This window comes from Pipra filicauda, unplaced genomic scaffold, assembly GCF_003945595.2.
Source record: "Pipra filicauda isolate LSUMZ 115617 unplaced genomic scaffold, ASM394559v2 scaffold39_size4671491_pilon, whole genome shotgun sequence".
Taxonomy (NCBI): domain Eukaryota; kingdom Metazoa; phylum Chordata; class Aves; order Passeriformes; family Pipridae; genus Pipra; species Pipra filicauda.
The window spans coordinates 870,127-897,394 of NW_024104531.1; the positions used below are offsets into that span (position 1 = coordinate 870,127).

Below are 27,268 nucleotides of genomic sequence, written 5' to 3' on the forward strand. Positions count from 1 at the left end.
CAAGAGGAGGGGACAACATGTTACAACTGTCTTCTCAGCCTTCTATCTTGAGAATTTATTGTCCTTCTCTTTCTGAATCTGGAAACCATGATAATCTGAGTGTGCTGGGTGCAAAGTATGAGAAAGCTCAGAAGACACACAGGCACTGCTGTCAGCACCTTCTGGCACGCTCGTCCTCAGGAGACTTCTGAAGAGCATCTTCTGTGAGACTTCTGCATTGCTGGTACAGCCTAGAGATGTTTGTTTTGAAGGCATTTACATGATAGTAAGAAGATGTTTGTGAATATCATCCCTGGGTATTAATACAAATGTGCTTCTGTATTTAGATAATACACTCCTCCTGAACTCATTCAGTATAGCGTGTCCTTGTGGCCTCTTTTCAAATGCTTATAAGAAAAACAACACTGAAGAAAATACAGCATTATTTCTTTCAGTACATGTTTGAAAGAGCTTACTTTGTGTTTGCTGACATACTGCAGGTTCAGTTACTGCATGTTTCCAGTTAAGCTTGTGGCTCTTTGGTCAATTTGCTTGTTAGGAAGCCAGACCTCTCTGCTTTTCATTTTGAAATGGTACTGGCTTGTTCTAATCCTTCTCCACTTGTCAAAGCCCTTTTAACTGCTGGCCCCAGTCCATGAGATTTTTTCCATAGAAGGGGATGACCTAACTATATTTGATGCCTTTAAGATTAGAGGCCTGTCGAGATTTCTTGACTGCTTGACACTTGTATTGTAGCGTGCCTGCTGTGCGCAGCAGGATGTGGAAACAGACAGGCGGATGGATCACTGGACCGATCTCACGTTATTGTCACTTGGTCAGTTGATAAAGGAAAGAGAGATGAGAAAAGTGGGCTTCATCCACGTGTCAGGTTGGAAGATGCAGCTGGAAAAGCAAAATAATCTGATGGTAATGCACAAGCAGGACTAAGAATAAAAGCGATGGAGCTGATGAAAATGGCCCTTAAATGCAAGAAGCCTGCCCCTATTAGCCCTCTCCAGCTGTAAACCTTTGGTTGGGTACCAGGGCCTGATGGGCTGGGGAGGGGAAATAAATACACCTGTGCTGAATATGGCCCCGCTGGGAGCAGTTTGGGTTTTAACTCTTTGATACGCATTTCTTCTGTGGGTTTGTACAGGTATTTGCATGAGTTTTTTTAATTTACTTTCTCTGTTTCTGAAACTAAGCCATGGAGAATCTAGTAGAGCAGACATTGTTTTCACTTTTATATATTTTTATGTATCAACTTCAGGGCTGTAAAACTGATTTTTGTTCTGTTCTTTTTAAACTGTAAATGTACACCGAGGGGACTTTTATTTTCAGTGGTTTACTTTTTTTATTATCTATAAAACTTCATCTGTGTATCCAAAATCTATGATTTTTATTTTTATTGACATGTATTCCTTCTTCCCATGTACATTACAATTGGTTTTATTTCCTTCTCCTTCCCCCAAGACACTAACATTTATTTTGTTTTTCTAATCCATTGCTTTATGAAAATCATCAAGTTAAAACCTCTTTCATGTAATAGGATTGAATTACAGTTAATTAAAAATAGATATTTGTAACAGGCATTTTAACAAAATCTTAATTGTGATAACCCCTATCAAGTTGCATCCTGTAGAGTTATCATTAGGATGATGACATTGGCCACTCTTTTTTTTGTTTTTGCATTTGTGGAAGTGTGAGTTCTTTGCAGTATTCTGTATGTTTATTACGAATACTGTTGCAGCTACCTCTAGTTTTAATAAAACTGTTTTCAGAATGTCTTAATACTGCAACATGCAGCGATATTTGCTGTTTGCCTCTGGACTGCTGTCAGTACTTTGGTTGTGTGTGGTGATGTAACTAACTGAGGTTTGCTCCTGTGGTGATGCTGTTATTGCTTCCTCTTTGGTAACAGAACCTTTTCAGTAGGAGAACATCATGTTTGACAAGTTCTGTTTTGATGGTGTCTTGGAGTAGGTAGCACCAGCCATCTCTGCTGCTAACAGTGAATTCAGGATATTGAAAACTCAAAATATGTAGACCAGAGAATATTTGTATCTAATGAATAATCAGGAGTACAACTCCTGATATAGAAGAAATAATTAGCTTTTGTATTTTAAAAAAAAAACAAAACAAACCTTGAAATCTTTCATAGTGGTGGATTAAATAGCAGGATGGAATCAAGATTTGTCTTTCTAGTAGAAATAGAGGCAGTTTCAGTGAAACCGAGAGGATTGCTGTTGGAATAGTGCCAGTGAATGAGTGGTGTGCACAAAAAGGAAACTCAAGGAAGGGGATGAAGGGAGGGCTGTGGTAAGAGGAGTGATGAGGGTAAGTGGGACAAGTGATAGAGGAGTGTTGGGTTTGCAAGCTCTACATGGCTTTGTTTCAGATTATAATTCTAAACTCTTTTAAAACTGCTGAATATAAGGCAATGGAACGTGAGATTGCTCACTCCATGGGGTGAAAAGAGGGTGGTCTGGTTAACAGCCTCAGACCCCTGAAGTCTGTGGCTGAAGGTGCTAGTTGTGGCACCAGTGCAGGGGTGTGCATTCGGGCAACTCTGGAGAGGCTGCCAGCTCACCTACCAGAAGCGTGTCCTGGCAGTGAGGGATGTGGAAAGGGAGGTCCAGTGATCAGGAGGGGAGCATTTCCATGCCTAGGCCAGGTGTCAGGGGTAGCAGGGACTGGTAGTGGCTGTGTCTTAAGGGTGACTGTAGGAATCATGAACCTGAGAGATGGGAGGACACTTGAAGCTTGAGATCTGGATAACTACAATCTTTCTGTGTTGGTTAACATGGAAAGAAGAAACTGTGTCACCAAAGGAAACAGTTAGTAGACAAGGCTGGGGGAACTTTGTGACATTGATGATAGATGATGGGCAGCTGCTCAGAATCAGTATGATTATAATAGCAGAAGCTGTTTGCTGTCTCTTACATAATCAAATTACAGAAATATTTTTCAATAGTTAATCTAATTTAGGAACTTCCTCATAATTTCAAAATACCAGGTAAGCGTATTCCTGGCATTAAGCTGAAGATAGGTATAGCTCCAGGTGCATCTTTAGCTAATGTGTGTCTCGTATTGCCAGTTAAACCGCTTTGTTAAGCATTTAAAGTCATGTACTGTGTCAGGTGTTACCTGCAAATCAAAAAAGTAATCAAAGGGAATTGATAGAAAAACAAAAGCTTTGATTGTTGAGGAGCTGTTGAATTGAATCCTCAGAAGTGGTGGGTCTAGTTATTTATGTAATGCATGGTGCTCTGAGGACAGTTTGTATGGATTATGGATCGTGGTGGTCAGGGAAGGATGGTTTTGTGTGTCTTGGGTAGAAGTCTTTGAGGCTAGCTTAATTCAAAATAGCCTCCATATTATCACATTGTTTTTGCTACACCTGGAATATTGACCGGGGAGGTGGGGGGGAGAGAAAAAGTTTCTCCTCGCTGGTAATTGCCTCTGGTATTCGTATATCTTTGTTGTTGTTAAATTATTGATTAATGGCATCTATTAATTTATTGTTACACCCTCTTCCATGAAAGATAATTAAATACAATGAGTCCAGTTGCTAGCTTGTAATGGGAATGGCAGGAACATAAATTTGAGGTTGATTTGTTTTACTGGGGTGACACAGAGTACAGGATCAGCAGCCTGGCCTAGTTGGGTAAAAATCCTTGCTCTTTACAATTGTGAGTTGTTCCATGAAATGCAGGACTTTGTAGTGTTTTTGTCGCTTGTTTAATAAACCAAGCAATTTGACTTCCTTACCATCCTCAATTTCTGATTTTTGTAATAATTTTTTTGTGGTGGTGTCCATGTAACTGATGATCTTTGGTATGGAGGAAGCTTAGCATGGACGGTGTCGCCAATTTCTGCTTTACAATAGTGTTTAACCAGTTCAGGTTACTTTTTTGTTTTTCCTTGTTTTCTCCAAGCTCGTGTAAAAATGGGATGCTTTTCGAAGTCTATCTGGCTCCATTGAAAATGACTAATTCTTAAGTCTTAAGAATTTGGAGCATTTGATCAGGAGAACGAAGGAACTCAAGACTTGTTTAAAAAACCAGAGCTCCTAAAACTTATAGTACCCTTCACTTTGCAGACAACTAAGTACTGTTTTATTTAAAATGCCTTTTGGTCAAAAGCAGTTGCCGAACTGGCTACAGTGACAGTGACTCAGGCCCTTACATTGCCTCTTTGTCTCATTTAGCTACAGAGCCATGAAGGGCAGCTAGTGCAGGTGTAGGTGTCCGTCAGTAGGTGAGATGAACCCGCCAACTGGCAAGAACTTGAGCAGATAAAGTTGCTCTTCAGGTCATAGTTTCTGGGCTGTGAATGTGAATAATTGCTGAGCCACGGTTAATGTGGTTGTTTGTCCATGTTGGTCTGCAGAATGAAATGGCACTGGCTTACTGCATGCAGATGGCGAGTCCTGCAGGCTGCTGCAGTCATCTCAGTAGGAGACTGGAAAGTTACACGTTACCCTTTGAAATCAGACTACTTTTAGTTTTTGCAGTTCAGTATGTAGTCAGATTTGCAGATTAAACCCCCCTTGGAATATTGCATGAAATAATACAATGAATTATTCCCCAACCATCCTCATCACCAAAATAATCGAAGTGATGGGGGAAGCTGTCAGATAGGGGAGAAACAAATGTATTTCTAACTAAACAAGGACAGGAAAATAACCAGACCAACTGAGTTTCCTGTTAAAAATATGAGGGCTATTAGAACAAGGAGAGAAACAGCGAGACCTAGGAAGGCTGATGGGATATGACCAGGTATGTTTTGGGTGGATCTCCAAACACATGTACCACTTCCCAGGGTTAATCATGGCTTGTGCTGAGCTTTACAGTATATTGGGAAGCTTGAAATGCTGGGATGGAGAGTTTTCAGTAGAAATTTTCCAGGAACAGTACTGGGGTAAATTTTACTCTCCTCGTTTCTCCAAAAGGCATCAAGAGCCCATGTACAGTACAGTGACTTTCTCTGGATTTCAAATTACTAAAAGATTTGTAGCTGCTGAGTTTGATAGTAAAACTGTTTCAAGCTGGTCAGTGCCTGATGGGAATGTTGTATTGACAGATTTGGGATTTCTCCCTTTTCTGAGCCTTTTACCCCCAATATGTGTAGGGATAGTTATTAGTAATAATGCCAGTCTGCACTTTCAAGAAAGGATAGGCTAGAAGAAGAGACATTAAAAATTATTAATTGAAACACTTGTGGTCAATTGATAAATTTAAGAGAGTGTACCTTCCCATTAATATAGACACTCATAACCCACATTTGTGGGATGCCAGCCAAATAGGCTCCTTAAACTGATTAATAACATCACTGGTATCACGTAGTGCTCCTGTTTTAGAGCCTGAATATGTACCTACGCATTCACATGGATAGTTACTATGCTGTTTTCTTGAAAAAAAAATTATTGGTATGTTTTTAATAGAAAGCAAAAGAAGGGGTCTAAATTATCATGAATGTGGTGTTGGAATTTGCTGTGGGTTGTGCAAAGGCAGGAGCAGGAGCTGAACATTACTACCCACTATGTAGAGCACGGTGCATTCAGATTGTAACTTTCTTTTTTCTTGGAAGCATTACTCTGAGCCTGGAAATTAGGATGGTTGGGTTTCTTCAGTGCATATCACAACTTGGAACAGCATTTGCTTGATTTTGTTTGCTCATTTTTCCCAATTTTGGGGTAAATTGTGGAAGCCTGTCTTCTCGTAGAGGCTGTGCCTGTGTAGATAGAGAGGTCAAGGCCATGTCATGCTTATTGTTGCCACTGTTTTGGAGGAGCAAAATAGGTTTGTTTGAGCAGTTTGGGTTTTTGCTAACTTGTCTTGTGTTGATTGACACAGTGAGGTGGAATTTGCACATGTGGGTAGTTCCGAGTGCCATCTCCAGGCTGGGGCTTGATGAAACGAGGTGTTGGCTCTTGCTGCCTGTGCCAGCTGCAGAGACATCAACACTGATTTTACAACCACCTTCCGGTGATGTATAAACTTACAACTTGGTTGACTTTTTCTACTGCTCGTGGGAATGATTTTGTTCCCTTTTTTAAAGGAAGTTTAATGGGCACAACTTCTCTGTTTTTGTTTATTCTTTAAGTGGTTTTGTTGTGAAAGTTGGCACAGAGCACTTGACACTGTGGTAAGGGGAGAACTGCGTGTTATTTTGTCCACAGTGGGATGGTGGTTAGTGCTGTTCTCTAACTTTTTTATAACAATTTGTACAGTCTAAAAGGAGAAAACATGCCAGAATTTATATAAGCTACCACATATAAACAGTGTTACATTTTTTTCTTCCTGCACTGATTTTTCCACTGTCCTGGTGTTCCCTCTGAAGGCAACTATGAGGAGACTCTTTACAAAGTTCTAAGCCACATAAGGGTAGCATTAATCAGACATTTATGAGTTTCAGACTTTCTTGCAGGCTAAACCACTATAGCAGTGCTCACTACAGGTGGGTTAACCAAGAACATATTTTGGCACAAGTGTCCAATGAAGTTGAGCTCATTTCTTTGGACTTTGTAGCATGAGACCTTAGGTGTTCATCCACCCTCCCTTAGATCAGGTTGTCTGGAGGTTGCCATCACACAGAGAAACATCAGATGCACAGTCCACATGGAAGTGGATGCTCCACTGACTTCCTAAAGAAACTGGTTCTTAAGCTCTGGTTATTTCATTTATAACTACATACTGGTGCAGGGATTACTTGTTCTTCTGTCAGTCTCTGGGATTCAGCAGCCTCTTAACAGAAAATGAAAACCCTTGTTTTATTTTTGAATGGGTTAGAATGTAAAAGATTATATTGCAGCTTTGAGAAGAGAGAGTAAGTACTGCTGCGTGTACCATAAGAAGAGCTGGCTCGATTCTGGACTAAACATGAAACTTGTTTGAGTAAAGGCATTAAACCAGTAGGGAGGAGTGGGCGATAGCATTTGATAATGCTAATCCATATTGTCAAGGCAAAATAAGAGTAGGAAACCTTTACATTTGTCTTTTTCTGTACAACGTCTGTAGTGACAATCTAGTCTCCTGATGGAAGATCTACTGGAGAGGTTGGTCTTTATCCCTTTCCCCACTGTGATGATGTAGCAGACTCACTGGCAAGTCTCTTCCCTCTTATCCTACTTGAAGCACAAGCAATTTTCCTGTGGGGTTACCCTACTTTTCATTTTCAGTTTTACTTCACTTTTAGTACATTTAATCACATTTGTTTTATCTGGAGTATAAACAAAATGTAGAAACACAACATACATAATCCCAACTTGCAATTAGATATAACCAGTTTTAAATTTTACTGGTTTATAATTTCTTTCAGATGTTCATAAGCCCCTATGAGAATGAATCTTGGATAATCATTATCTGGAGAGTAATAGACACTGTTTTGCTGAAGAAGGTCAGGGGAAAAATAAAGTCTGTAGGGGAAAAGATGACTTTTTTTTTAATTGGAGTTCTTTACGGGTTCAGAAACATAGTTACATTTAACAGCTTGGCTGAAAAGCCTGCGTTTTGAATAATACATTAGAAAGTATGCTTTCAGCAGATTCTTTCAGACTATTATTTACTAAAAATTAATTCACCAAAAATTTGTGACTGTATAAGTGCATGTTTTTATATTAATATATACATAAATGTATATATGTGTGTGTATATAGTAAAGTTATAATTCTTGTAACAGCAACAGGCTTACTGAGTCCTTTGACTTTGTGCACAGGCTGGTAAATAAAATTGTAACTCTAATGTGTGAGTTTGAATTGTGTGTGAGGAGAAGGTGGCAAACTAGCAGACCTTGTACTGCGTGTGTGTACTGTAACATGAACATTTCCGTATGTCAGAGAAGCTGTCCAAAGTGTGACTGTGCTTATCAGTATTTGTTGTATTTGGATGTAATGAAAAACAATGTCATTCTGTTTAAGCTGGAGTTGTGAAGGGAGTGTCAAGCTTTCAGAGCTATCCAGACAACTGAGTGTCAAAGCTTACTACTTCTAGAATAGCAAGTCAAGGAGGATGCAGTGATTTGGTCTGTTTTCCTCTGCTCCCTGCAATTCATTGCACTCTTCTAGACTGACTACAGATTTATTACCTAAATCATTTAAGGACTCCACTACTTCTCCAGAGTTTAACTGTCCTTTTCTAACTTTACAATGCATCAGTATGCACATACACTTTCTAATTTCATTTGTGTACATTGATGCAGTTGCAGGGTTTTTTAGGTATTACTGAAAGACATCGTCTTTCACTGAAACTTTATCTAATATTCTTGTCAAACCAGATCCTTAAGTTGTAGGGAGAACAAATTGTTTTTGGAATTCATCTTGAAGACTCAGAAGGTCTGGGACTTTGAAGCTGTTCAGTTAAGAGCAATTCATTAAAAGACCCTGTAAAGAATAATGTTTATTCTTCTAAGCCTTTACTGTAGAACTGTGTAAGCACTCCTTGAAAGTTTAGTCATAGAGTAAACCTTCTAAAGTGAGGAGGGGGAGGAACATGGAGTGAAGGTTGTGTGTTTGGTTAATGAATTGTTCATCTGCATTTGGCCAACTGCATGCTTTTTTCTATGGAAACCTGTTGTCAGAGTATAATGGTTTTGGGAAAAAAAAAACCAAGCAACAGAACAAAACCATTGCTATATGGTCAGTGAGCCATTTTCTTGCACTGCTGTGATCCCAATGGCATTGAGATCATTCTGGTTAGGCATAAATGTATTGGAGGTATCATCCCATAAGGCTCAGCTGAAATTGGGGTACGTGTTCAGGAGGAGCTGCATCACTCCCATCCCAGACTGCATTCTCCTCATCTTAGCTGCCTTAGTGACTGAACTCGTAACAGAGCTGCTGCTTCTTACCTTGAATCATGATGTACTTTAGTACGTGTCTCCTTTCTCTATGCTAGATGTCATTTTTTGTGGGAGTCTGGATAAATATTTCAGTCTGTAGGAGTTCAAGAGAGCTAGGTATCACCTAGCAACAAGCATCCCACTCTCTGCCTCCTGCTTCTCTTTTGTTAAAATATCTGTGAAAACCAGAAGTTGAAGCATTAAGTTAATTTTCTGAACTATTTTGAGCAACAAGGTATTTTTGTTATGATGTTACTGCAGAGCAACAAAGATGTTGGTGAGGGCTGACCTCTTGAAGCAAGTAACTGCCTTGTTTGAACAGTAATCACAAAGACTAGCAAAAACTTGAGCTGCGGACAGAATAACCCTTATGATTGCAGTTGTTTAGTGAGTAGCAGAATGCATAGCAAGTCATCCTTTGGTCCTGTGAGGTCTATAAAATATGTAGCAATTACATTTAACCTAACCTGAATGTGTTTTAGGCTGTATTACCTGGTTCGTCTTGCAGCTTGTGATGGCTGCTGGTGGGACAGTGCCTTATGTTGGAATTTAAAATTTTTAAACTTTTTTTACAGACAACTTTGTGGCAAAGTGTGTTGGCTAGTTTCAGTTACAGTAGTACATGGCAGTCAGTTTTCAAAGATCCTGGGGACTAGACCCAGGTCTGGAAAGGTAGGCACTTGAAGTACAGTTTGGGATGTGCTAATTCAGTGCAGGGCTGCACTGAATTTCACCATCTTCTGTACCTTATCAATTCTAAATGTCAAGGACTGTTGTGGATCTGTAGCTAGTGGTTCATGTATATTTTATTTGTAGCTTCTGCAGAATGTCCACTCTGTAGAGTTTATGAATTTCCTTGCAAGAATCAGGAACTTAGGGAAAAAGGACAAGTATGTGTCCTTTTATACTGTTATTATTAATAAGGTAGCTGTCCTCAACACTGGGTTGAGGATAACCTGTGTTCCTTCATCTCTGAATGGTGCTGAAGCTGTGCTTTCAGTGATCCTGCCTTACCTGATGGTCAGGGTGGTCTTTGTGAGTTTGGGAGAAGTCATGCTCTGTCTTCAGGAAAGTTTGGTGTGACTCAGGGCCTTTGAGAGGGATTGCAGAAGTCAAAATGCAGGTTTAAGGGCTTTCAAGGAGAAAAGTGCATACTTTAAAATAAATGGTGTAAGAATGTGACTAAGAAACACGGTTATGCTCAAATAAGGGGTTTGTTTTATAGAGGTAAAAGTTAATAAATCCTGATTCAGCAAATGACTTTGACTTTGCAAATGAGTTGGTCTTTTCCAAATGTATGTTCTCATATCTATCTGAATTAGAAAAGGGTAAAAATAGCATAAGGAGTAATTTGTAACTGTGTTAACGTGAATTTACTTAAAACTTATCAGTATGTAAAAGAGAAGTGAAAGTGATACCAGTGTGGACTTGTTTTTTAAATGAATTAATACAGGTTTATATGTTGAAAAATGTTCTATTTGTAGAGATATGGGTAACTGCGCACATAGAGGCCTCTATTTTTCTAGGAATATGCTCAGCATGACTGTCTCAAAATATATGCCTTACTCTGGTCCATGAGTCTTGCTCAGGTCTGCCAGTGGATGGGCATGTCAGGGTGGGACTTCCAGGACATTTAATCTGATCAAGACAGGTTTTCAAAATGGACTAGGTGTTGAAATTTATTTGGTTTTCTCTTGCTGTAGGAGAAGGAGTCTAATGTTTGGTGGCATTCATAAACTTTATAAACTCCTGGGATCTGAAAAGACTATTTTAAGGCAATGGTTAGTCATTGGCTGGTAGTGGACATAATTCTGTGTTTGCTACTTAAATTTCATTCTTTGGTTGAAACTGGTTATTTGTTAGACACTTTGTTCAGTGGTTACTTAAAGGCCCTTTTTGACCTAAAGATTTTAAATCAGCAATATTGTGGAGTTGTCTCATTGGGTAGATTTTCTTCTAGTATAAAACCTGTTTGATGCAAAGGGAAGGTGCTTGTACTTTCAACGTCTGCTTTCATATTTCTGATAGTAGAAACTGAGTTTTCACAGTAAGATACTGAAAACCCAAGTCCAAAACTGGTTTCATGGTGGTGACACACGTGACAGAATGGATGTACTAGATCTGTATGGATGGATGGTCCTGTTTTTCATATGCATTTCAAAGTCCTTTCATCTGAAGTTGAAGCTTTTCCACTCTTCTGAAAATCAGGCCAAAGATTTGTGAAATTACTAGTTAAACATAATTTTCAGATGAATGGTTTGCTCTTAGTCTTAGGCTTTTCTAGCCTGACAGCCCTTCTGGAGAGGTGAATACCCCAATGGTGCAAGGATTTTGGAAATTCAGTGCTTGTTAATTTATGCAGACCTGAAGAGAGGAAATAAGAAAACCCCATTACTTGTCATTGCTAACGAAGTAGCTTTACCATGAGGAGGTGTGCTGGACACGATTTAATAATTCAAAACCAGCTGCAGCTGTGGCTAGTTGGATAGTGGTTTGTTAGCAGTTTTGAAACACACACCCATGTTTGCTGTGTCACCATAGCCACTGTAACATAATAGGACTCCGGCGTTGGTGTGTAACTTGAAGCTGTGTTACAGGACCATGTGTGTGTGTGTGCATGGAGAGAGGAGTAATGATGAGAAAACCTGGACAACTGGAAACAATTACAGGTCAAACTCTGTCTTCCTCTCACAGAGACTCCATGAAGCTTTTGGATACATGACATGTAATTTAAAAAAAACTTGATGACTAAGTAATTTCCTGTTCAGGTTAGTTGACCACATCATAAAAGTCAAGGATGTGGAAAATCTGGTCCAGTTGTCCCATTTTTGGACATGAGCACAGAGAAAAGAGCAGCTAGAAACTCAAAGGTTGTTCTTTAATTAAAAACAAATCAAAAGAAAAAAACCCTGATAATAATGAAGATCTGTTTCATGAAATGAAAATTTTGAAGCAATCCAAATAATGCCAAAGGAGATGAAATAACAAAAGGGAAAGACAGTCTACAAGATGCATGAGAGACAGGACAAATGGTCTACATCAGTTAGCATGCTCTCAACCTCTACACTATTTAGTTACATTTAGTTAGGTCAGTGTTTGTGGTGATTTTGCAGCCTTTTATGATTCACACAAATATTTGGAACTTACTTTTTTTCTATTAAATGTAATATTTTCTTGGAAATAAAATTTAAGTGCGTGGTGTTTAGTTAGTATGATGGTAGCACAGTATATGAATGGACTATTTTTATGATCTTATGAAAACTTCTTGTCTTGTTTTCAGTGTTAAAGTTTGTGTACTGTTTGGAAACCTGTCATGTTGTCATATATACAACAGTAAAGAAATACTGGAATGTGGTTTAAAATCAGACAGGTGATGCTCTACTGCTATTTGAAGGATGACCTTATTTTGAATGATATAAAAATAACAGCAGATTGTTTATAATAACTCTGACAGCAGATTTAGGTTCTTGACTTCACACCATTTCCAATATTAAAAGAGGCATATGTTAAGTAGCATTTGCTTCCAGATACATGCACATATTCTGGTAAGAGGTTTAAGAACATACTGTTATTTAAATTTTTGACATCTGAAGCTCTCACCCACCCCCCCCAAGGCTTTTTAAAAAATTTGGACCAATGGATGTGTATATTTTCTTAAACCTGAAGGAACCTCCCAAAACTATAATATAGTATTTAAATCTCTATACGCTTTTTCTTTTATAGATTAATATAAAATCATAGAATGGTTTGAGTTGGAAGGTACCTTTAATATCATTTAGTTCCAACTTTTCTGCCACGGACGGGGATACCACCTACTAGGTCAGGTTGCTCAAATCCCCATCCAACCTGGCCTTGAACACTTCCAGGGAGGGGGCATCCACAATTTTTCTGGGCAGCCTGTTCCAGTGCCTCACCACCCTCCGAGTAAAGAATTTCTTCCTAAATTCTAATCTAAATCTCTCCTTGTTTAGTTTGAAACCTTGTCCTATGCTGTGTGCACTTGCGAAAAGTCCCTCTCCAGCTTTCTTGTACCCCCTTTAGGTACTGGAAGGCTGCTATAAGGTCTCCCTAGAGCCTTCTCTTCTCCAAGTTGAACAACCCCAACTCTCTCAGCCTGTCTTCATAGGAGAGGTGCTCCAACCCTCTGTTTTTGTGGCCCTCATACCTAAACTAATGTATCTATATGAAACATTTAAAGAAATACATATTCAAATTTTGTGATGGTCTTGGACTTCGTCTTATTGTTCAGATCTTGCATAATATTTCTGGGAAATACAGTTTGAAATACAAGCAGTGTTTGCACTCAGTAACTGATGGAGAATTTACCTTTACAAATGCAGGTTACTAATATATAATAGGCTCTGAAGACTAATTAAAACAGTTGGGATTTAGCACGCTCAAGTAGCAGCGTGGAATTTAAAGACACTGGGAGCTTTGACTAAAATCATGAGCTAAGAGGAGACATAAGGCTTTCTCCAATATACCTTTTTTTTGGTCATATTTGTTTAAAGTGCTTATAAACTTACTATTCTTCTGACCTCTGTTTTACTATGGAACAGATGTCTGTGGTTAGATTTTTCTTTTTTTATTTACATATACAATAATATTTGAGAAATAAATAAACTTCTAAGAAAATACATCCGTTAAATTATTTAATATTTTCTTTTTTAGGATTGAAGGGGATCTTGGGACAAATGGATGACTGAATATTCATATGAAGAGGAAAGCCATAAAAGTTGGTTGACATTTTTACAGCCATATGCATTATACTTATTAATGCTATCATCAAAATTTTATATTGTATTATAAACCAATAGATTAAATAAATAGTCTGAGCTTCATATACTGTATTGTCTTTCAGGCAGGGGAATACTATAGCTTAACAACTGTATCTTAATGCAGTGTTTTCTATCAATACCTGAATGTTCAGAGGAAAACCTAGTAGTGCGTTAGGGAGTAGGTAATTCCTTTGAGGCCAAGTGTTTGAATGGGCTGATACATAGTGGTGTTTGTTATTATGTGCCAGGATGAAGGGAGAATGAGGGAGGCGTTGTCTTCCATTAGAGCTACTGACTACGAAGCTTAATATGTTGTGGAGTGGCACTCAGTTGCCACATTGAGAGATGCTCTTTAAGAAGACAAACAAGATATGGTCTCTTTGAAAGTATCTTGGTGCTTTGTTTTCTTGTGATAGAGAGAAGGCTGTTTTACAGTATGCATTTTCTGCACTAGTTAAAAAGGAAGAAGCTGTTAGTGGACCTCCATGCTTTACTGGCTTTCGACTTTTAAGTTGATAAAATACGCTAAGACTTGACATCTGCCAGTTTGAGTTGTTGGTGACTGTGAAGGATAGACTTTGGCTGGGATGCTGCATTAGCCTATTCCTGCCAAGGCTGTTTAAACACAGCTGATGGTGCCTGTGGGTTTGCACTGTAGCAAATGAGTTGTAATGACAAATGCAGGGTGTGGTATAGAGGGGTGCAGGGCATGGTCCAGCAGGATGCTGCAGAGCAGCTTGGTTAAATAAGGCCTTATGGAAACTCTACTACTCAAGGAGTTGTTCTGGAAAACCTATTTCCTAGAGAGCTTCTGTCAACCCCTGGATCCCAGTCAGGGGTAGAAACAATCAAAAAACCAGCAAAAACTCCAGATTTTTTTTTTTTTTTCCAAAAACAGAGGATTAGTTCAGTACAATAAATGTAAGTTTCTAGTTCTGTTAATTTAGCAAAGTAGTTCAGGAGGACAGATTCTTATTTATCTCAGTGATAATTTGGTTTTGTCAGTCTTTTAGTGGTTCAGAAATTTTACAGTTTATGAACAACTGACTTGGATGCAGAAGAGTTTAATTCCTTCTTTGGTAAACTTCTTTAGTGTTCACTGCAGGTAGTAGACATGCTGATTCCAGTGACCTCCAAATTCACAAGCAGCGTGAGACTTGATGGAATCGTCTGTGTCCTTGAATCCAGTCTCCTGAAAGAACAACCAGTGAAACAATCTTTGGTTCAGAAGCATCCATAGAACGTCTGCTTTATAGACTGCAGGTCCCAGAAAACACCTCTAGCCTCTCAGAGCCAAATTTAAACCCTAATAGAGACAAAGTGGTATTAGTAGCTGTGCAGTAATGTTTTTTCTGTAGGGTCAGGGGTCCATATGGCCACATGTGAGCCAGCAGTTGTTGCCTGCTAAAATCAGCACACAAAATCTTGAGGAATTTCTCTTTGGATAGATTGCTGACGTGTCAGTGGCTGCTGTCCATACTGATGTCTAATAGCTTGAGCTGGGCTTGCATCGTGACAGAGCAAGATCTCTGCATGTGAATAGCAGAGTGAAAAACTGATACCACCCAAACCTTACATCTTCTAGAAATGCAGTCATAAAATCCTATATGTACAAACTCGGGGAGGCACTTCACTGGCAGAAAGTGCAAGAGGTGAAAATACCAAACTAATGAAAAATACCAAACTAATTATCTGTAAGCTATCTCTGGACATCATTATGTTACAGTGGACAACTCATGCTGTCCAGAAGACAGCACAGAGCAGTACTATCATAGCATTGTAATATTTTGCATTGAATTGAGAAGAAACTGGACCAGACTATGTCTTAGGTATTTGGTTTGGAAAGTGACACCAGGGCAGAAAAAGTTAAGGATTTGTCAGATTCTTGAGAGGGGCTTTTGAACCCAGAGTTTGTCCAGATAAGGCAAAAGTAAAAATCTCTTGGACTCATGACCTTTCTGCAAATTCCTTGGGAAAGAGTGTAATTGCATGAGATGTATTGCTGTTAGCTCTGTGTCTCTGTTCCGCTCTCTGCTTTTACTTTCCTGGTTCAACACAGAGTGATAGCATCAGGGAAGGAGGAATGGGAGAATAGGGTGACCTCTTTCTTGTCAAGCCTTAGTTTCACTCTCTCGTGCCCTTCTGATGACATCCCACAATAATCATGGGGAAGCTGCTCAAAATATGTGCAGATAAGGAAAGGGGTACTGAATTACTACTTTAGATTTTTTTCTGTTTGCAGTCTTTGCAAATGCAGGGCTCTGAATACAGCTGTTAATCTTTTATATTAGGAAAATACCATAATTAAATCATATCATCAAATGAGAAGAAAAATGTGGTTATTCAGAGTTTGAGGTTAAAAATTCCTTTTCTGGGAAGAATGGTTACAGGAAGCTTAAGCAATAGAGGTGGAGAGGGCTTCTCTGTGGTCACTGTTAAGATCAGTTGATAAAGTTCTTGCTCCAGTAGGAAAGAGACTGGATTTTGGCCAGCACCCTGCCTTGGCCTTTCACTTTATTGCTGCTTTACTAACCAAGTTTTGAAAGCTTTCCATTGCTAACATGAATATGTTGGTGTGTCACTGGGAGTGTAAACAACTTGGTTTGCACTGTCTGTGTGTTATAGTGGAATAATTTAGGTCTTCCTTGGTCTGCCTGGGACACTATCGTAATATATGTAAATGTGGTGTTGTATAAATATGATATCTAAGTGTATATGTAACTAATGAAGAAAATATGAACATATTTTTTTCTGTCCCATAAAATGAGGCTGGATGAAAAATGAGAAATATGGAAAGATAAACCTGAAAGCATACATGTGTACTGAATGCACGCAGCTTATGATGCTTCTGTGTATTCCATAATACTGACAGTTGCATTCAGAGGTTCATTTCTTTGTTGAATCTGATATTTAAAGTCTGTTTTTCAGGCTACAGTGATTGCGTTGGATGTATGGAGATGAGACCTGGGTAGGAGCTGGTAAGGAAATGGGTAACTGACAGAACTATAGCCCAAAGGTTCTGGGCAAAATAAACATCAAGACATCAATCCAGAACCAAGTAAACAGGACTGAAAGGAGTCAGAGAGCAAAACTGAAGGGGGAAGAAAGCTTGTTCAGACTGGAAAAGCACATCTGGATTTGTACTTAGCAAGTGGCCTTGGGTGCAGTCACACCACTCATGCTGTGGTTTCATGAACAGCTTTTAGAAATAACACTGGACAGTTCATTTGGTCAGGCTTAATGATGTTCTAATTTATTGAATGCTGAAAAAATTATAAACAACACTGAATTCAGTGGTGTTAAAAGATGCGTGCTAATTTTCTATGTGATAAGCCTGAGAAGTATTTGCTGTGTCACAAATGTTGCAACCTGTATGTCATCTCTTTAAAAGAAAACCGCCAACCAACAGCAAACTTTAGCTCAGCTGTTTAGAGAGAGAGACTCTATACAAAGGTGTGTTTCTTGATCTCTGCAGAGCTCACCCTGTCTCAGCAGTCTCCCAACCCCTAATGTGCCCTTGCTTCACCTTCTGTCTCCTGTGCGGAGTTGGACGTGGAGGGATGCAGGACCCCTGCACTGCTGGTTGTGTGCCTGGTGCTGCAGGATGGTGCCCATCTGCCATCATGAGGGCAAGCCTGCTGTTCAGGGTGACCTCTTCAGGCTGGAGAAATGAGCTGGCAGGGTCCTCCCCAAGTTCAGCAAAGGGGGAAGAGTCCTGCACCTGGGGAAGAACAAGCCCATGCTCCACTGAAGGCTGGGCAAGCCCCTGGATCCTCTGATGAGAGGAAGAGGTACCCTGGTTTTCTGTGGAGTTTGGATTCATTCGACTTTCAGCCTTTACTTTTTCATGATTTTAAAATCTGGTCATTATAAAAATGACTTTTTTTTAATGTATTTGAAAGTGTTTCGAGGAAGTTTTATGTCTTTATTTGCATAGGCAGAATACTGGTAACAGTATGATTACATGTTTGGTTTTTCTTGTCAATTTTCCCTTCTGTATTACAAACAAATGCAGTTTTTCTTGAAAAAAAGTGGCTGCTCTTACGTAGTCTTTCATGTCTAGCATTATTCAGTGGATTCTTGGAATATAATTATGACTAGAAGCATCAACATGATAAAATATATTAATCACAAGGGAATTATTTTGCACAGGCCATCAATCTGTTTTTCTGTCGTGTGCTTTTCAGTTTAGATTACTCTCAGGCAAAGAAGCTGTAGTTTGATGTTTTTTCTCAATTCATTATGATTATAAATTTGTTGGATAAAACAATGTAACAAATGACCACTTAAAAATGACTGGCCCCATTCAGCAAGGCGGGGGGACTGTGAAGTTCTTTTGATTTCATCTGTTATCTAGCATTTATCAAGATGGATCCCTTAACAGGTGGATTAATTGGTGGTTGATTTTTAATGAGTATTTCACAGTGTAAATAGATAGCAAGAAGTTTGTTGTCTGGAGCTTAGTCATATTCATAGGACAGATCTGCTTTTACTTGCCATCACAGAAGAATGTAGAAGTTACACTGAAACTGTAGAGTGGGAGGAAAGCTTTTCCTCAAACCTTATATTCAGGAAAGGGAGGAACAGCAGAGGTTTTCTTTCTTTTTCTGTTCCTTACATCAGCTGCCACATACTGTGCTGTCTCTTGCTCCCATTGGGAGCAAGTCTTTCCATTGGGTGCTGGAGGGCTGTGCACTGTTAGCCCCCAGGTTTGGTCACTGTCAGCTCAGCCCTGCTGGGAGCGGAGTGGGGTGAATTTGGAACTGATCCCCATGGCTGAAAAATTGCTGGGGTTATTTCCAACACTGATATTTTCCAAAGAGAAAAGGGCATTTAAGATACCTACCACAAACCACTTCAGCTTGATATGTTTGCATATAAGCTTGTTCCTGTTCCCTTTGCCTTTGTAGAGTTATGGAATGATTTCTGGAAAGACCTCGGTGTTCCTTTTAGACTTTTCTTATGAACAGCAGTACAAATTTTGTTCTACTCACCTTCTTTCTTCATTTCTGGTAGACAGATGCTTTCATAACCTAAATGGTTTCTTGTTTAGGGGTCCTGGGTCTTGGCTCCATTCCATTAATTTTCTAACTATTTTGGTGACACATACACGTGGAGTTAGGAGTAAATCATATTTAGTGGTTGGCCTGTGAACTGACCAAGTTTAAATCAAATTGGGTTATGATTTTGAGGGTATTTAGTATTTTGTTGCAGCTATTGTGGATTGGGGGAAATCATCTATGGAGAATCCTAACCATTGCTTTTAAGTTTTATATATAAAAAATACAATATATTTTAGAAGTGTTGTTTTACTGCCTGAAGATACCTGTGGCCTTTCTGCACTCTCACACTTCAGAAGGGCATAGTAGACTTGTGGGTTAGACTTTCCCTGTCAAACCCTGATCTTCTGCAAATCCCTCAAGCTTTGTTTTAAAATCAATAGTTACAGGTATCTTATTATATAATAAATAAAGTTGTATTCTCAAGAGCAAAGCTGCCCAAGAGGCTTTGTTCATAATCGGGAGAAATTTCTTTGGCTCATCAGTGGTTGTGCGGGGTTTGCATACCTGTGTCTGAACACAGTTCTACTCTGCTTGGAGCTGCTGTGGAATGTTTCAAGTGCATTGATTTTTGAATTAAAATCCCATTTATTAAACATTTTTTTGAAATAGGAAGAATTGCATAAAAGAGGATGGCAGCAACCTTCATGTGAGGTGATGTGTGGGGGAGTAAGGCAGCCCACATTGTAGTGCAGTTCTCAGGAGAGTAGTTAGTCTAGAATTGACAAAATGTGATGAAAATGTGGAATATTTAAAATGTTCTATTCACAGTTGAAGTTGTTAAAATTATTAAATGTCATTGTAAAGCTAAGGTAGATCTTGCTGGTGTTGCCTGGATCACTTCTCCCCAGAGAGATAGGTGGTGATGTTGGTCTGTGGGTTGTAAATTGTGGATGTAGATGAAAGCTGTTCTTAAGAGCTTCCTTCAGCCCCTACTGACATAACTCAGTGCTTTAGATTACCTGTTAAACTAGTTTTGACAGTTAATAGATATCCCTTTATGATTGTATTTAGTAAACATGTTAGCATCTATAATTTGTATTACTGCTGTTGTTTGTAAGGCTTGGTGTATGATAACTTCATTTGATTAAAGTAATTCGGAGCTTAAATGCATCCTTTGATTAGAGTCCTCCTGTAACTGTTGCTTTGGTTTTTAAAGTTTTAATATTTTTTGTGGGATTGAAGGTTTTCTGTTTGTGTGTTTTTTAATTCATATTGGGAGTGAAAAAAAAACAAAAAAACTTCATCTTGAAGATATTGGCAAGAGCTGAGAGCAGAGTTAGCAAAAGCTAGCCCCTGAGCATAAAAGAACAAATTGCTTTACCATGTGGACATAGATGCCCTTGGTTCCTGTTTCTCATATTGGAAATGTGGTGTGTGTCGGTGTTCCACTGCTGGGAGGGAGAGATGTGTTAAAAGCAGAGTTCCTGCATCTTGGATGCAGCAGAAACAGATACCACTGCCTTTTGTCTCCAAAATTTGTGTTGTAGGCTATATGAAGTAAAATGATGGAAGCAACCCAAAGATCTAGATGAGAAATTTTGGTGTGACTGTTTCCTTGGTTCTGGCTACACTGGGAAGTGAGATGAGCATGTTACTGGTTTAGCTTAGATCAGGAAATGCTTCCATGAATGTCCTGGCCCAGCATTTCACCTCATGGCATGGCCCAGGGCTGCACAAGCTGGGTGTCTTTTGCAAGAAACCTGGTTTGGTGTTCCCAAACCACTGTCTGTTTCAAACCAGTTTCTTCAGTTCCTCTTTCAGCCTTGATACCTTTTTTGGGGACTAGTCATAAGCGATGGGATGTAGTCTACAGTGAACTAGATCTCAAAAGCCTTGATTTGCCCCTTTCAATTTCAGTTATTTTGCTGAAGGCTCCTGTCTTCCACTAGACGGCAGACAGCAGTAGGAATCTCCAGAGAGCAGTTCTTCCCGTGGGATTTCTGTGTCCTTCCTGAAAGAAAAGACCTCTCCTTTGCACGTAAAGCTGTACTGGTGCAGACACTGTGAGTACACCAGGCTCCACTCTGCTGGACTCATTCTCCAACCCTTGGGTTTCTGAAGCACCCCTGGGCATTCCTGCTCTTGCAGCCTGACTGATCTGCTGTGGCATGTTCTCTTGGAAATGAAAGAGCAGTCACCAGGTTCATTTCACCTTTTATTCCTGGAGCACTTAGAGAACAATTACACTAATTCTGATAATGACTAAGTTTATACTACTCCAGAGAGGGAAGCACAAGGCATTTAATTTCAAAGCTGTTTGACAAGACCATTTTGATGTGCAAATTTTCAGAAGTATGACACAAGTTTTCAAAGTACTTAATGGGGAGAAAAATTTTTAAATTCATACTCTCAGGTTTTTAGTTTCCAAGAAATTGAGTAATCTTCAGTTCTGTTGAGCATGATCCATCAAATAAAACAAGTTTACAACAGAGATACACAGAACTTGCTACTTCTGCTTGTTTATAATGACCCGTTTCTGGTCATTAGTTAAAAGGCTGTAGGTGTTTGCATGGAGGAAAGGGTTACGTCTGTTGCGGGGGGTATTAATTCTCAGTATCATGAAGCATCACAGCTAACTGCATTTTAGAGTTAATCTTTACTTTACAATGAGAAGGGGAAAACATGTAGTTTTTGATCTACACAGTGGTGCTGATTAAGATACATTGAAACTGAAATACTACATATGTGTTTTTGTTTTCCTCTTCCTACATATCAGTCAGTAAGAATTTAGTGCTAGAAATAAATGCATTTGGATTTTAGTATTTTTGATATGCCATGAAGAGAATAATGTCAAACAATGGCAATTTCTCACTTCTCATATGAAGGCTTAGAAGAATATATTAGAATTGAGTAGCTAGCATGTAAAGAGAAGATAGTTATTTTAATACTGATATCCACTGCTAACAGACCTGAATAATGATTCCACTGGATATGATGTTTCATATATCCAAGGACATGTGTCTAAAAGGGAAAATAAGCTTCTAATATTAATCTAAATCTTGACCTGCTCTTACACTTCCCACGTGGTGCTTCATGTGTGCTCCTGGTGATTCATTAAGTCTTTCTTGTGCAGAGGTTTGGTTATGAGTCTGGAAGGGGCAAGTTTTCTGCTTTGAAGCTGTCGCCTTCTTTTGAACTTTGCTATTTACTGAAAGTTTTTTGCTGTTCAGTTTGATAGCTGCAGCTGTGATTGCAGTCAGCTGCGATGGACATGTGGGCATAGCTCAAGTGAAAACAAAAGCCCAATGTTTAAATAATATAGAAGTGTTTCAGTATTTCTATTAGGAAAAATAAATGAAAAAAAAACCAAACAAACCTTAACCACCAAAACCTGAACACATCATAAAAGGTGTCCTAGAAATAGCAAGATTCAAAACATTTTTTCTTGGCTTTCTTCTTCTTCTTCTTCTTCTTTTTTTTTTTTTTTTTTAGAGAAGATGGTACAATGCTCAAAACCTAAACATTTGTAGTTCAGTCTTAGTTTCATTTAAAATTTTATGAGCTTGGGCTTTGGTGATTCTGGAATGACAGTGTGAATCTCTCTTGCAAATAAGAAGTAAGGAGTTTCCGTTGGTCTTAGGAAGATGAACTTAGATGTGTAGGTTGTCTTAAGTGCAGTGGAACTGAGATGATGTTTGCTGAACTACTCTTTGGAGATTTACATAATGGATGAGTTACAGGAGCTCCAGGCGGCATGACAGTGGAGTTTATTTTATCACAGGATGTAAAACAAGTGAATTGCCTTAATAATCTCTGCAGAAAGCAAAGATAATCTTTTTTTATATGCAGAGAGTTCATAATATCCTGGCTATTCATGTACAAGGAACCAAACCTTTCTTTAGAATAATATGAATCTGTTTAACCATGCTACTGTCTTATTGAAGACTTTTAAAGCTCTTCAGGAAGGGCAAGCAACATGCATCTCTGAAAATGTCTTTTATGTAGTAAAAATGTAGTATGAGATGATAATTCATGGCTTAATATAACATTCTCGTAACAGGCTGGGTAATTATTCTAACTGCTATGTATTTAAATAAATGGAAAGCATTTATAAGCCAAGCTTACCTACTGTGTAGTTCTGTAGTAATGATAATAATTCCAAAAGTTTTAGAACCTTCCTAATTTCAAAGTGGGTATATGTTGGAAAGAAGCTTTAATATTAAAAGGTTTCAGGATTTAAGTTACTCAAACCAGTTGACCCACTTTGGTTGGTGTGGAAGTTTTTGTTTCCCTACTTTAGCTGATGATATCTTCTCGGCATGGAAAATGGACAAAGAAACACTGTAAAAGTAGAATAGTTAAGTGTAGATGGTAATAACACTCCTATTGTGTGCTTTTCAGCCATCTATTTGGCTTCAAGCAAGAGTTTGACTTTTACATTACTCTGAATATAAATGTGCCATTGCTCTTTGATCTACAGCAAAAGTTTGTAATGATCAAGGCTACTTACCACTTGGGCCTGAAGGAAGAGATTTACTTTTAGGCATAGCTGGTTTCCAGAAGAGTTAATGATGTCCTTAGTTTCTGGTTTCTGTGAGCTATATGCAGCTTAAGAATCCTTTTGTGTTAACCTGATGTCAATTGCTACTTCTTTTAGAAGAACCTGGGCAAGTAATTCATACAGTGTTGCACAGAAATAAAGGCATTGATTTACCTAATGTGTAACCAGGTTATTGGAAAACAAGGCATAATTCCATGAATGTCGTATTCCATGAGTTTCTGCTCTTGTTAATGAAAAAACTTGTGATTTCAGCCATGATTGACAATACCTAGTCAATCTGCTAGATATACTGTGCTCCAGTCTTATTTCCAGGATGCAGGCTGGGATTAGTTCTGACAGATTTACTCTGGATACTGGATAGCATTTATTGTTTATCAGTTGATGTAGGAAGTTAGTTTTTTCTTTTTGCCAGTTTCTTTTTTGCCTGGGTTTCTAGTAAACATGTTATTTCTGTCCAGTCATAAGTCTGTATCAGTAAGAGTTGCTGCAGTATGCAAGGGAGGGCACCAAAATGATAAACTGTTGGTGTATATTTGTTGGAGTCTGTCCACATTGTAGCCTGGCGGAATCAGAGACCGAGGGATCTTTTATAAAGACAGAGTTGTTTGCATCAGAAAGTGTTTTAAAACATTGAAATTCTTCCACCCCCGTGGCTCTGAACTCTCCCACGTGGGGATCTTTAGAGTAAATAAATAAAAGATCACACCAGGCAAATGTGATTTAAAGTGTGTGTAACTGTTCCCCAAACAGCAGTAAAATCCTAAATATGATATGAGCAAGGCAGTCAAGGGGAAAAGTTCATTTCAGCCTCCAGACTTTACAATGTACTGTGTAGCTGTGTAGCACAAGACCCTGTGACACAGAAGAGGATTCTGAAGAGTCATGGTATCTGTCCTGGTTTTAGGACAGCTTCTTCTTGCCCTACTGCTTCACAGCTTCCCCTACTTTGGGATGCTTGTACATTCATATCAGAGAGAATTCTCTCATTTCTAGTCCAAACATAAGTGACTTATCAGTATTTGCCTACACAGAATCAGAATCATAGAATGGTTTGGGTTGGAAGGGACCTTAAATATCATCTAGTTCAAACCCCCCTGCCATGGCGGGGACACCTTTCACTAGACCAGGTTGCTCAGAGCTCCATCGAGCCTGGCCTTGAATACATCCAGGAATGGGGCATCCACAGCTTTGCCAGGCAACCTGTACCAGTGCCTCACTACCCTCACAGTAAGGAATTTTTTTTCTAATAGCTGATATAAACCTACTCTCTTTCAGTTTGAAACCATTCCCTCTTGTCCTGTCCCTACATGCGCTTGTAAGAAGTCCCTCTCCTATCTTTCTTGCAGGCTCCCTAAAGGTACAGGAAGGCCACAATTAGGTCACCTCGAAGCCTTCTCTTCTGCAGGCTGAACAATCCCAATTCTCTCAGCTTTTCCACATAGGAAAAGTGTTCCATCCCTCTAATCATCTTGGTAGCCCTCCTCTGGACTTGCTCCAACAGGTCTATGTCCTTTCTGTGCTGGGGACCCCAGAGCTGGGTGCAGTGCTCCAGGTGGTGTTTTATGAGAGTGGAGTAGAGGGGCAGAATCACCTCCCTTGTCCTGTCTCATCAGGGCTGCTCTCAATCTATTCATCCCCCAGCCTGTATTGATACTGACTTACCTAGGAGCAGCACCTTGCATTTAGTCTTGTTTAGCCTCATGAGATTCCCATAGGCCCATTCTTGAGCCTGTCCCTCTAGATGGCATCTTTTCCTTCAGGTATGTCAACTGCGCCATGCAGCTTGGTGTCATCTGCAAATTTGCTGATCTCTCAAGTGCAAATTTGCACTTGATCTCTCTTGTCATTAATGAAAATACTAAATAACACTGGTTCCACTGCAGATCCCTTGAGGAACACCATTTATTACTGATATCCATCGGGACTCTGAGCCATTGACCACATAATGAGACTGTCCAACCAATTCCTTATCTACCTAATGGTCCACTCATTGAATCCATCTTCCTCCAGTAAGAGAAGGATGTTGTGGGGGACCATGTCAAAGGCTTTACAGAAGTCCAGATAAATGGCATCCGTAGCTCTTCCCTTGTCCACTGATGGAGTCATTCCATCACAGAAGGCCACTAGATTGGTCAGGCAAGACTTGCCCTTGGTGAAGCTGTGCTGACTGTCCTGAATCACCTCCTGTCCTAGTTAGAACAGCTGGGACTAGTTCATCACTGGATGGGTGTAACCCAAAACTGTGTATTCTATAACCTTCCATGCCATTTCCCAGCAACTGTTATCAATAGACTATTTACACCCTCTACCCAGAGCAGCCTGACTCCTCAGGCTATAAACTGGGTGTTAAGAGGCCTGTGGGATAGGAGGGTGCCCCCTGTCCTCATACCCTTTGTGGAACTCCCTGCCCTGAGGGAAGTACTGGGCATTCCTGCCTGAACTGGAGAATATATAATCTTGGAGTCTTGGAACTTTTTTAACCACTCGTGGGATCTAGAGGAAGACTGCAGATCACTGCTCTCAGCCAGACTGCAGACCACCACTCTCGACTGGACTGCAATCACCACTCTTGACCAGACTGCAACAGCACTCTCACCAATAGGTTTTCCCCTCTCCCTTTACTTTGGACTCAGGGGGCCCAAAGGACACCACTCTGTTCATGCCCCAGGGTGCTGGGTTATACATTTGGGTTTTGTGGGTTAAGACCAACTGTTTGTCTGTATAATCGTACTTATTGTATTATTTTATTAAATTGTCATTCTGACTTATAATCTCTCTTTTTGAGTTGGGTTCATTTCCCCTGCTGGTTTATCTTTAAACCAGCACACCTCCCTGTCCTCCATGTGCCTTAGCACAGCTTCTAGGAGGATCTGTTCCATGATCTTCCCAGACACAGAAGTGAGACTGACAGGTTGATGGTTCACAGAATCGCATGTTCTACCCTTTCTAAAGATGGGTACAATTTTTCCTGTTTTTCCAGTCACCTCAGACTTTACCTGACTGCCATGACTTTTCAAGTATCATAGAGAGTGGCTTGGCAAATAGATCAGCCAGTTCCCTCAGGACTCTGGGATGCATCTCATCGGGTCCCATAGACTTACATACATTCAAGTTCCTCAGGGGGTCATGAACCTAATTTTTAGTTACAGTGGGAGGGATTTTGCTCCCCCAGTCCCCATCCTGCTGTCCATCTACTCAAGAGGTGTGGGAAGAGAGGTTGCCTTTGAAGACTGAGGCAAAAAAGTTGTTGGGTACCTCAGCCTTCTCCTCATCCATTGTTACCAGTTTACCAGCATTGTTTATTGGTGTGGGACACTTCCTTTGAAATTCATGCATATCTAGTAAGTCAGAAAAAAAAAGTGGTTTTCTATGTGTGGCTGAGATACCCTTGCATTTGCAAAGGTATATAAGTGCTGGCTAGCATGACTGTGGTTATTCTGTTAAACTGTTGTTCATTTAGTAAATACCCTGAAGCTTTCAGTTGGAAAATTTTACAAGTTATACAAATTTTAAAGGAAGAAACGAGTAAGCATCTGCTGCTTGTGTTGTTGTACCATGGCAGTGTCTGCCTCCTTCACTTCCTTCTGAGATGGCAGCTTAAGAATGCTTATCACACTTTGCTGAACCCATATTCCTTGCTAGTAGCACGTGAAGCTGGGCATTTCCATCCTGCATTAGGTTGGACTGCTTTGAACCCTGGGGAGTGTTTCAGATAGTCAGCCAAGATTCTGTCTTACATGGTCACATGTTACTAACCTCTTTGTAGGCCATTCAACGTGATGAGCATGTAGTATCCACCTTGTGAAATTTCAACGAAAATTATCCAATCCAGGCATAAACCTCTATGTCTGATGCTAAAGCATTTGTCTGGCAGAATGGGAAGGATTGTTTGGGAACCCATTTTAAAAGCTTGTTTTGACTGAGTAAGATTTTACAGGACTTGATAATTAGATGTAGTAATAAAAGTATTAACAGTGATCTCTTGAATTAGTCTGGTAGTTCCTCAGAGTTGAGGTTATGACTTCTTTTTTTCTTCCCAGTTGTGGTATATTCAGGTTAATACTTAATCTGTGTTTTAAAATAATAGATCTCATCCACTGATTTTG

The 27,268-nt window shown here is 39.5% G+C and overlaps 1 protein-coding gene across 5 annotated transcripts in view; it reads left to right on the forward strand.

Moving 5' to 3' along the window:
• KLF12 (Kruppel like factor 12) overlaps positions 1-27,268 on the forward strand; it is a 246,814-nt gene that overhangs the window by 53,734 nt on the left and 165,812 nt on the right. For all 5 annotated transcript variants that reach the window (XM_027713527.2, XM_027713531.2, XM_027713532.2 and 2 more), the window contains exon 2: positions 13,492-13,555. In XM_027713527.2, coding sequence (XP_027569328.1) covers positions 13,535-13,555 — 21 coding nt within the window. In that variant the 5' untranslated portion in view covers positions 13,492-13,534. The remainder of the gene's footprint in view (positions 1-13,491; positions 13,556-27,268) is intronic.